We start from the raw sequence: 12675 nt of genomic DNA, 5'->3' as shown, positions 1-12675 counted from the left end.
CGTCGTGACAGTTTTGACAATCGTACGGATAAGTTCATTTAATAAAGCACGATCACTCAAAAATTTTTTCGCGACTTGTAGAACGCCTATTTTTGCACACTGTGCATTTTTCCGCGAAGATAAGATGCACGTTGCAACGCGAGAGTGAAGATCGATCGAAGAAGCGACTGACGTGTGCACGTCTTTAACGTTTTCCGCGATAACGCGAACCGCGACCCAGTCCGGGTGCGCTGACAAGGCGCGTATAAAATCGACGATAGCGAACTGGACAGCCGCCAGTCTTGCGAGAGCCGCGCGCGAGAGCGGACGTCGCTCGTTTCACGCCGATGCGGTGCCACGTGAGGGAAAAGCCAGGAAGGAAAACTCCGTTCGCGCGCAGCTCCGAAGTAACAACATTTTCTTCCCGTTTCTTCCCTCCCGCTGTGTGGACTCGCGTTATCGCGTCGAGCGACAGGAATGGTGTGGATTACGCCGGAAATGCGACAGAATTAACCAAGCGGGATCGGCTCTCGGAGTACATGGGATGTGTCTGACGATCGTGGCATTCCATCGGATTTAATTCTATCGACACGGGAAATCGATGTGCACTGATTTTCTCGTGAGTCTTCGACGCAGAACGAAACGAAAAAAGAAAAAAAAATTGAAAAATCGAACAGAAATTATAAATTAAAAAGTTGCGACAAGAGTGTGAATCTATTTGCTACTTCTATTTGCTATTTTACGGACAATATTATAATAATAAAATAATCAATATTTAATCTACGCGACAAATTCAGGACTTTATTAATAAATTAATGAAAAAAGTTACCGTGGGAAATAATTAAACAGTTGCAACTGTACCCGAGTGAAATGCAACAAACGTTTTAATTAAACAAAAACAGAAATCACATGACGAAGCAATAACAAAATTGAATGTTTTCATCGAACGAACTGTATGATATTTGCATTTATTGCATTGCTAATTGCTTTTACTAGAATAGTTAATCGAAACCATACTCGTATCGTCGTTTTTCTACGTAATCGATTACAAGCGTTTTCAAGTAAAGCATCAAGAGCACGGAAGGAAAAGAAGAGAAGAATTCTCAAAGGGCGGAAGATTATTCGAGACGTGTACCTATTGTAGTACCTCACGCGAGGTATTCCGTGGTATTTTAAAACATTCACGCCGATTGACCCTGAATATACTTCCGCGGAGGTGTGAACACATCTATTATGAAATTCTCGAAGAGTTTGGAGTTACCGCGTAGATAAAGCTTCCATTACACCTGAGACGAAACCAATTCTTTACAAGCGTTCCGGAAAGATCTTCGCAATCTCACCCACTCGCGTACTTACTCCACTGAAAGTTTACCGCCCCGCGGCAACTCCCGTGAAAATGCGAAGACTAGAATCGCGGAAATCCTGTTCGCGAACAACTTGAAAGTACCTCGTAAAATAAAAATTCATTTTACCGTAAAAATATAAATCGCATCGCATGAAAATATTCTCTTCGGGGCTCAGTGAAGGGAAAAAATTCCGTAAATTATGCACGGACTGTCTTCAGACTTTCTGCAATAAAGTTATCAAGAACATTATCCGCATCGAGTATTGAAAGAAACATCGAGACAATTCAGAAACATTCAAATTATCAGCGAAGTCTAGGACTTTCAAGATATAACTACTGATTTTCCGATTTCCACGATAAAAGTGTGACAGATTTAAAAGAAATCTACGATCGTAAGCTCCCCGGACTGGAGGAAGTCTCGATATAGATCGCGCGATGCATCGAACACGAAGGAGTCTCGAGAAGACAAGTGAGAAGTCCTGGGAATCTTAGGCAACCAAAGAAGAAGACGGAAGCCGAAGGAGAATCACACGAAAGCGAAGGAGGAAGAGAGGAAGGAATTGCGAATAACAGGCAGAGGCGAGGAAACTCTCCAGGAATGCCGTGGATAAAGTGTTTGGGTGGTGGAGGTGGGAAGGCCAGGAGGGGCAAGCCACTCAGCGTCAGTCAACCGATCCACCTGCTTGTCAAGGTAAGATTCCTCTCGAAAAGTTTCCCGCAACACCTTTTTCGTGGTAATCTTGTGACGAATTGTGCGAACATTCGATGTATTTGAATTGTTCCTTCCGAAAGACTTTTCGGAATACGGTTCTTTGTACGCTGAGTCTTTAGGAACAATTTCTTTAAGGAGATTTCAGGAAGCAAGCGTGAACATGTAGATTCGCAAAATAAAAAAGTGCGTTATGTTCAAATAAGATGCGATTTCTGATTATGTTTCTTATTAAAGTAATTTCCTTGGAAGAATAACAAGTTGTAAAAGCTAATTCATTTTGCTTTCATAGACATTTTGACATAACAAAGTAAATGAAAAATTAAACAAAGAGATAACCTGGTCCATATAATATTTAACAAATGATATATATCAGGCATAACATATATTGAAAATTTTTATAGTATAAATATAAATTTATATTTATGAAGTTTCCAATATATGCGTTGTTTAAAAATCCAATAAAGATATAATGGAATTTATAAGGAAGCTGGGAACGAGAGAGAGAACACTGTGTGATATTGATTCATTTAACCTAATCTATTCTAATATGGTGGCACATGGCCCTTCTGTTTTGTGGCTATCAATTTTTTTAATGAGCAACTTGAATCAAACAGAAAAAGTGCCTTGATAATATTTTATTGACACTTTAGATTACGATATATAAAAGGAATTACAGTGTTCCTCTTACGTACATATGTAGAAAATTTAACTCACTCGATTGACTCATAAAATGATACTTAGTATCCAAGTATTATCGTTCTCGAGTAATTATAACTAATTATAACCAATTGTAAGAAAAAGAGAGAATAACCTTGCAATAATCCAGATGAATTATGATCAGAATAGGAATCTTTGTTATTTAGTTTGAAATTCGTAGTTAGCAATATAATAATTCTCGCATCATTATCAAACAAAATTTTCTTAAATTATAACCTTGCAATAGAATTTTTTTGACTTGTTTTAATTTATGTCACTTTTGATATACATTATCGCTATCCTTTTGAGAAGCATTCTAAATCAACTTGCTGGAGGTCCGATAATGTTGCGATAAGTTGCAATATTTGTACTCTGCCCCTAATATGTTATTTTATCACTGTTTATTTTTTTCCTCATTATCGCCAACTACTTGTCCCCATGGAATATGGAACCCGATAAGTTTACAAAAGAAAAAAGTCAAAAGCATTCGTGGATCATATCGCACTGTTAATAAGTAGGGCGACTTACGAGAAAGAAAAAAAAACTTGTGTCTTCTACGTTAGTACGACGGAATGTAGCCAATGTAGGAGGGTTTCCGTTTAAGGCGATGGTTATTAGGCAGTTTTGTTCGTCCCGGGATGCCGTAAGATCGGGAGATACGAAATCTTGAAATGATGGAGGGACGCCACGGTGGTCAACATTTCTCCTCCTCGCCGACTAGCTGATTTATTAATTCTCCAGGACGGCCTTTTTCCTCGGTTCCGGACCCCGACGGACGCCCCGCGGGTACCACCATCGATTCAACGATATCTCGGGCACGACCCGGCAATTAAGCCGGTAATAACAGACGCAGTGTTAGCCACTTGTTAAAATTACAACGAGCTTCGAATCGTGATATTCATTGCACGTTGAAACGACTGTTGCACGATATCGTTGTGATATTGTTTTGCAATCGCTATAAAAGCAAGTGATATTTCCGGGCACGTTTACAAATTCTGAGGAAATCCAGCCATTACAAATTATTCGTATAATATACAAATCATGAATATTCATTACTCGGATTTAATACTATCCACATAACGAGAATTTAGACATTTAATTTAAATTGGCGTCTTTCTGTAAAATATTTTCGTCATGTAAAACGTAAAACTTTCTGGTTTTAAAAGGCGCATAAATTATAAAATTTATTACCAATAACAATAATGTATTACGATAATGACGGGATAAATCGTAAAAATTAATTGCTAATCCCGAAGAAATCTGATTCCAGTAATTACTTGAAATCAATTATATGTATATATTTTTACAGAATATTCTGGAATCTCGTGGGAAAAAATATCGAAATACCGAGGCACATATTTCTAAACGATGCGAAGGAGTAAAATTACAATTTAAAAAGCAAAAAATTCTATGTAGGTGGCACGAGACCAGCATTTGTGCGAAGAGCTCATATTTCAAGTCTCTGGTAGCCACATACCATGTGCATCGGACAAGCTGTCCTAACAGATGTGCAGTGTTCACCACATATACACCAAAATACAATATCATCAGCGATAAACTGTCCCGGGTGAATTAAATGTTAATCAACGATTTTGCTAATTGTACATTTCGATCGAGTCGAATTTCTTTGCGGACAAGCCACAAAGAACGCGAGGTAACGATAGGAGACGAGTTAATTCGCTAGCGCGAGTCATTACGTGATCAATTCACGTCACTCGCTACCGTATTTGCATATCGTTCGCCGCGCCGTTACAATGAAACGCGCGCGCGTTTCACAAGTCGCAAAAATAAACGTACGGGTAATTGCGTGCCGGGATCTTCGCTCATCGCGAAACGGTGGAAGTTCCGTCGGTTCATTTCAATCAATTACGAATTAATAGGAAAGGTATAACTCAATTTCATCAAATATACATGTAGAATTTTCCATTCGACTCGACATCTCGACATCTCGACTTCGATAACGCTAATCGCGAACGGAAATACGTCGAGAGTAAATCGGTGGTTGGTAAGGAAAAAAAAAACGACGAACGTTAAGAGAGACCGGCAATCAAATAACACTAATTGTAAGCCACCCGCGGAGACACGCTATGGCATTTTCATTAAAGCGGCACTTTAAACGCGATAGGATATTCCATGCATGGAACGATTTCAAGCGGAGCGCCATTCCTACCTTCGTAAAACGATATAAGCACGTAAACGTAAATTAAGGATACATGTGTGTTAGGTGATACCCGCGAGTACCTATATACATATGTATACGGTAGACATGACGAGCAATGAAATCTTAAACTTACAAAAGTACTGTCTATTAAAAATAATGCCCCTTGCTTTTTTTTAATACAGTAAATAAAAAGAATTATTACATATTTCCGCCAAGAACTAGAGTTTTAACACTTTTTGTCATATAACTCAGAATATTATTTCTTGTACTTAGCTGATATTCGACTCTCACATTTAAATTGTAAAAAATAATTGTAAGAAATACGAAGTTTTTACGACAGTGTAAGAGCTTCGGAATATAATTCTTGGTTCATACAGACATTCTGTAGAAGAAGCGAGAACATCATTGGACCAGTCTATAAACGAAGATCGTATGGGAGATACGACGAGAAAATGTTTTTCCCGATGCATGCATCCGCCGGTGCTTCAAGTCCGGTCCGACCACCGCGGCTTTCCAGCGGCAGCGCGTCGGCGTTTCTGAACGCCGCGCCGGCTCGTGTACGAGAGAGCCACTCTCTGTTATTATAACCGTACTATTATCGGTACCGACGCACGGCGCGGCGGTACACCTGCGTGCACGCGTGTATACACGTGCGTACGAAATATACGCCCACCACGTCGTAGTACGCGCTCCTTCGCGATGTAAAGACCGGCAATTAAATTAGGGGGCCTTCGGGGCACGGCCGATTTTTCCCTCGCCCACGCACGCAGCGATTCGTTCCTCCACGGAAAGGTGACGTTTCATACGCATGTAGGAAGACATTAGCGTCTTGAAATTTTAATCGATTTTTGTAGCACTGTATAATCCTAGTCGACAATGCGATTATAAAATTGAAATGGCTTCGAATATTCACTTTTATATATCGTTAAAATATATGCAACTTAAGTTTAAAAAATAACATAAAGAGATGAGAAATAAAGTGAAGAAATTAGAATGAAGAAACTATGATAATTGAAACTCGAAGGCAACTGAAAGCGAATGTCCCCCTCTATTTTTTATCACGCAAAATATTATTACATGGTGTTTTAAGTAATAATCTGTATGTTAGTTTTGTAACATCATCCGAGTTTTTTAAGCGTTAACAAGCAAACGATGCAATATCTTTCGAAAGGTTAGATTTCTTCGCACGTTGTCGGTCTCTACCTACGCGCGTGAACTCACTTCGCTTGCGGTACGTTTACTCCGGCCTTTGCTCAATACCTTACGTTGTTTGCTCTTCGCACACGTATTTTTCTTACACCTCGTGGACGCTGTCATAATATTACCTTACTACCTAGCTTTTCCATACTTGTTTCGATACCCAAAATACAGGCATAGGTGTAGCAACGAGAAGGTTTTGTCGGTGATATATGTAAACTAAATTTCAAAGCGAACCAGTTTCTGTGAAAATCTAACAAGTGTATAATGCGTAATGGATAGCTGTGTGCATTCACCCAGGTCAATGACCCAGGGACCGTGATAATTACGTGAATTTCCTAATCCTTCAACTCGAATTGCAAGCCTGCAGGGTCTGCGAAATCGTGAGTGTGCCTGCTAACCTTTCAACGAAGATTATCGTGTCTGCCGGAGTTTTCAAGAATCGACCGGTCGTAATATGCAGTTATGAGAGTTTTCGATAGATCCAGTACTGTGCAGAATATAGAAATCAACCGCGCAAATATGTATCTATTTGTCAATCTCGATATAAATCACACATAATGTGTAGTTTAAGCTGCGGAAATTATGTCAAATTTTAAAGATTTGTTATCGTTTCTGTTATGGTTTAATCTTTCTTTCATATATATGAAATTATCAGCTTTTTTGAAAATTTTACTTAAAAATTACGTTTTGCGTCAACATTTTCTTGATGGTGCACGCAATTTTAACCCTTTTTTCAGTGATTGCTAACCATGACTAAATTCAGGGTGAATCGTCTTAACAAGATTAGAATGAGTCAGTCAATTATGCAGTTTTACCCTTATCTTATTTTTGGCACCAAGGACGTCTACGGCGATTTAGATCGCAGGGCAGACAAGGACTCCCTCATTTCCGAATATAAATGTTAAAAATAACGACGACAGTTTTTGTTCTCTTGTCTGCTTTCGTGACGACGTTGTCGTTTTGAACCTATCCGCCAATCTGATGTCGCGCATATTTTTATAACATCTAAAATTACGAACTATGGGTAAATAACTCAACGCATGACGATAATGTTGAATTTCTATAATTATTAATATTACTTCAATAATAAACATCCAAAATGTCTACAAATGTAAAATTATATTTATTTATTACGTTTTACTATATATATTGATTTATTATATTTAAAAAGTTACTTAAATAATAAACATTTATAATGTCTACAAATGTAATATTATATTTATTTAATAGTACGTTTTACTACATTGATTTATTATATTAAGAAATGTGTTTTTTTTTAATAAAATAATATTATACAGATGTCTTAGAAATTTTAACTTTGCAAAGCCATCAAACCTTTCCATGACATGTATTTTGTAAAAAGTACATAGAAAAATAATAATATAGTTGTATCGTATAATACGTTTTGCTAACTAAATATATAAAAAAATGTTTTAATATTAAATAATAATAATAGTGAATGATATTAATAGAAACAAGATCCTAACTTCATAAAACGATTCCATCGCCTTTCGCTTGAGATTAAAGTTGTATTATAAGTGAGTGACTCTCGTTTCCCGTCTGCAATTAAATTGAATTGCAAGCTGCGAGCTTCCGAGTAGAAAGGCCGAGGTGATTGCATTAATAAATTTCTTGCCTCTTCGAATGCTTGACGCTCAAAGGGATGCGCTTTTAATTTAAAACGTTAAACTGATGTGTTTGTATAATTTCAGTAACAAAGTAATAGCGAATTTGCATTTGCACGACATTCCAAGTGTAAATTGAAATATATATTTGGGTTATTTATATAGCCATACAAATAGATCGTAATTTCAAATGTATGCATCCATCTTACCGTAAATGCGCAATATGCTCAAACGGTCCCAAACGACGTTACCATAAATATACTCACATTTACTTAAACTCTTTGTTATTACCAACGAAATTAGAAATTTTTCGTTAGAAATGCATCTTTTTAATAACCTTTAATAAACGAGATGTATTTGTACCGCTACTTTATTTTTTCGAATTTATTAGAATTCATGTTGTATTTCTTGGTTAAATAAAGATGAGCTAATAGCTATAAAACACTATTATGTGTAAAACTCTTTACAACTTATTTCTTCAAAGTACGAAATGACAGATTTTTGTGAATGATAATCATGTGCTTATCTCATTACGTGCAAAGAGTCGCTTTTCTAGTTCTTATACGTCGCAAATTAAACGCGAGCGATATCCGGCGGAAAGAGCATGATGGTGTTAAAGAGACTCTTAACTAGCATTAAATCGCGGGGAATGCATAAAAAGGAGAAAAAAAACGAACGACAGATACAAGAAGATTAAATTGCGCGATATCACGACGACTCGACTTCTGCACCATTAGCGACGACATTGGTCGACCTCTCGAGATTCCTTAATTACACTTGCACGACGATTTGCAATTAAAAGTTCTACAATTAGGACACACGACGTATTTTCGCGCAGTATTGCCCGCGAAGGGTCAACTTTCCTATAGTGAAACAATATTAGGTTTCTTGGCGTAAAGAGTGTTCCTAAAGTCTTGCTGTTTCAACCCCTTTTTGAATTAATATTTTCATTGTTCCCCATTAATCACGAATAATGTCGAATAAAACTTTCGCGAATATTCCAGTCGGGGAAATAAGTGTTCCAGCCGCGGAAATTTTATGCGTTAGAAGTTTCATTCCATGTCTGTATACGGAATATAATTATATATAATGTATTACAGCTGTTTAATATTAAATACGAATCTTTAGTTAATATTTTGCAAAATTATGTTGTTATACTGTCTGGGATATTTTGATTGCCCATTGTCACTGTGACAATCAGTTAATAAAATTTGTGATATTTACTTTATATTCTTATACGTCATTGTTCCATAGGCGACTATGAAGTTGCATGCCGTATTGTTCTCTGAGTTTAATTAATGTTTGTGGGCAGGAAGTGTTCCGTGCCAATGTCAAATATTATAATAATACACAATACACCGTGGGAACGAAACAATGGGTTTTATTGTATTCGTATGGTTTAATTGTAATCGCCTATGGATGGTTTTTATGCGATCAGTGAACTAAAGTAACTAAACCGTTCATTGATCACATAAAAAATACAATTACTAATCATACCGTCTAAAAATAATCATATCTTAAAATAATTATACCTTCTAACGATAAAGACTAGCAGGACTAGTAGCCTTACATGATTTTTAATTCCTAAATAACTACACGCTGTCAACATTGATTCGCCAATTGCAGCAAGTGAACTTTTATTATTCACGTGCAATAAGTCAAGGTTTCGTTAAAACGCCTATTTACGTAGGATCCTGCGGAGATAGGTATTTTCATCAAACAGCCTATAATCATCCCGTATAATACAGTATAATTAACGTTAGACGCGCAAAATGATTTCTACCATATTAATTACATGCTTCTAACGCGTCTTACGACGCGAAATGACAAATACCAATGATGCCGCCATTCCTCATCGGTCTCATCATCGATTTTTCCGATTGTGTCTCATATCTTATGTGAGAGAGACGTCAGTGTGGTGTATACAAGTTGGAGTCTGGACATTGAGCGATAGCAATAAGGAAAGCACGACTGAGGAACAGGACCTCCGCGAACGTCCAATCGCGTTGGCTTATTGTTTTGAATAATTGATGTGCCATTTCGCTGAGCCGCCGCGCCGTCGGCTTCGAAAAGAAACGAAAGCTCTGTGTGTGGCATACACTTGTTAGTACATCGTATAAAGCTTAGAATGCTTTTACATCCATCGATATTGCCTTTGGTATAACATTTTTATGATCTCTATTCTGATCTAATTATTTTATCAATCTTTGAATATCTCTCTCTTTTTCGTAATAATTTATAATGTTTTAAAAAGTACTTACGCAACTATGTGTGTTTATATCTTTCTCGCTGATCAATCTTGTTAAATATTCATTTTAAGAAGTATCTCGATATTAATAGCTGATGTGTTATTCTATGTAAATATAATATATACACTTTGCGATCGTGAAACGGCGACAAATATCGGCACCTCTTTACGCGAGCGCGTGATAGTCCATCAGGCGAACATCTCATATCAATGGAAAAGCAAATCCGAGAGCGTCAGCGGCGCGCTGTCGCGCATACGTGTAATATGATAATCTGCCAGACAATACCGGGAAATGTCAGGGAGTAAAAGCGCGGCGTTTCCCCATGCTATTTCTCGTGAATGCAAAGCGTTTACGATCGGTTCAAGTCGATGTGGGAAAAATCTCTCGCAGACCTCGCAGCGACGACGACGACGACGACGCGCTCTGAGTTTATGATCGGTTAGCTGCGTCTAACAAAAATAGTTTACGACTGTTCGCGTCAGTTCGCGTTGTCGATCTCTCTCGTTCTCATCTTATCCGCGTTCCCGGCCTCCTTGCGGGGCCTCTTTTCAGGCCGGCTGAAATATTTTAACGCGCGCGAGCGGTTATGTTTATTGTGCTCGTATCATTCCGAGTTAGAGAGAGGTCCACCCGACAAGAGCGTGTAATCTTCGCGGGACTACGTGCAAGTGGTGGCGCGAATGACGGAATTTAATTACAAGCGTTAAGACGGTTTTTCGGTCGTTAATTTCGATTGGCCGACGGATAACAATAGTCGTACCGATACCGCCGATATCGAATGAGATCGTAAAAGCCAATCTACGAATATTAAATGAGTTTTTCTCAGTGCCTTGTGGCGCAGTTGTCAGACCACCTTTTCCGAATGTGAATAAGTCGTAGTTTATTGCAAATATTGCAACGACACGATTTTGTTCTAATGAAAAGATTTTATTTATAGTACCATACTTGGCGGCATTTCTAATAACGAAATCGATTGGACGCACTCAATGCGCACTCAATGCGCACCGGTGCACATTAAAACCGTCGTACACAAATCAACGTGAAGTGTATGTTTAATATAAACGGATTAAATCACGAAATCAATATTCTTTATTGTGCTATTTGGTAAAATATGTACTGAGCATTTTATTGAGATATTTGTATTTTACTTTAAAGATTAGAGATTAAATCAGTGTACAATGACTTTTTTTTTTAATGTGCACCAGTGCGTTCACTGAATTCGCTATAAGTACTTTATTACAATTTCGTTGATAGAGTTACCCTGTAACTCATAAATGAAAAGATAATGAGTAGAAAGAATCGAGGATCCAGGAAGCAAATTTGATTTTACAAGAGCTATATGTATTTTGAATTGTGATAAACGCAACGTTATTTAAATTTTATAAACAACTGAATTACAGAGTTTAACTCAGAAGAAGTAGCACAATTATATATTTTTCTCTTGCTGCACAAATTCTTCGAGATTGCTTATTAGATAAGTTAACAACGTAAGATAAAAATAAAATCGTACACGCCCGTGTACTTATCCGAAGTGCAAACAACGGCGCAATCTCGCCCGACCCCGTGTAATCGCATTTACTTTCGTCGGTGCAGCTTCGGAAAACACAAAATTGCGTCGTGCACCGCGTCAACAGATAGCATAAGCGAATGAAATCGTAACAAAACGACCGGACCCGCAGGTCGAGCGCAGAACGGCGCGCGTTCGCGACCTCGGCTCGCGAGCCCCGTAATTATATTTTCTCCAGGCGGATCGTGCCGGAATATTTCCCGAGCGTACTCCATTTCCGCATCCACGTCGACGGGATCGTTGTGAACCCTAGTAATCAGCTCGGCGAACCCACCTCGTTGCGACGGTCGCCGAAGAGGTAAACACGGGTCGCCGGATGATTTCAGAAGAGGACGGCGGTAATAATGAGGACGAACCGAGAAAGGGACTTGGAATTCATCGGACAGAGTCGTGCCTGTGCACCGCGCGGCCGCGGCTGCTGGATGAAATAACAGAAGTAATGAATGGATGTGCGTGTGCTGTTCCTTCCCGTACAATTAACGGCACATCCGAGGTGGGGAATGCGAGGCTATAAGGGCCTCCGCATCGGTGAATAAACCCCGGTAGTAAGTCCTTTCCCTCGAACGCCCACGCACTTACCGAGAAAAGACAAGTGTCGCAAGCCGACGGTGATTTCGAAAGACAGACTACTGCATTTAACTTCAACGATCGTAAATAAAACAAAGTCTCGGATATAGAGAGAAAACTGGGACACTTTTACTTTTTTTTACACGAATCTAATAAAAAGAGCCAACAAATTAATTTAATAAAAATAAGAAAACCGCATAATGTTGTTAATTTCTTCACATAATTCAGAATATCATGCGATTATTGTAAATAGTAAAATTGAGAAGTCTTCTAATTCTTACAAGAGATAAAGGCATTTTTGTTTTTGTTGCCATCTCATATATCTCGCAGGGATCAAAGCTGCAAAAAGGCCAGTAAAGCGAAGAACACCCTCTGCAATGTAGAAGAGGGTGAAAGGTGAAGATCAGTTAAGATTAAGGATAATATAGTAAAGGCGTAAAGCTAAATCGATCAGATAGGACTTTGCATGGCTCCTTGGTGGCACCCTCGTGCATTCATGGAATGCCTTTTCTTGAACTGTGAACGACACACACACACACACACACACACACACACACACACACACACACACACA

The 12675-nt window shown here is 38.4% G+C and overlaps 1 protein-coding gene across 5 annotated transcripts in view; it reads left to right on the top strand.

The window, feature by feature from the left end:
• The first annotated feature begins 288 nt into the window (after window positions 1-288).
• The window catches only part of LOC112451609 (tensin-1), a 170737-nt gene continuing 158350 nt past the window's right edge, over window positions 289-12675 (top strand). For all 5 annotated transcript variants that reach the window (XM_025011326.1, XM_025011337.1, XM_025011331.1 and 2 more), the window contains exon 1: window positions 289-2015. In XM_025011326.1, the coding sequence (XP_024867094.1) occupies window positions 1923-2015 (93 nt within the window). In that variant the 5' untranslated portion in view covers window positions 289-1922. The remainder of the gene's footprint in view (window positions 2016-12675) is intronic.

The sequence above is a fragment of the Temnothorax curvispinosus genome, unplaced genomic scaffold (genome assembly GCF_003070985.1).
Source record: "Temnothorax curvispinosus isolate PA1 unplaced genomic scaffold, ASM307098v1 QBEX01002414.1, whole genome shotgun sequence".
NCBI lineage: Eukaryota > Metazoa > Arthropoda > Insecta > Hymenoptera > Formicidae > Temnothorax > Temnothorax curvispinosus.
The sequence above is the reverse complement of the archived record's forward strand: the minus strand, read 5'-3'. Positions and strand labels throughout refer to the sequence as shown.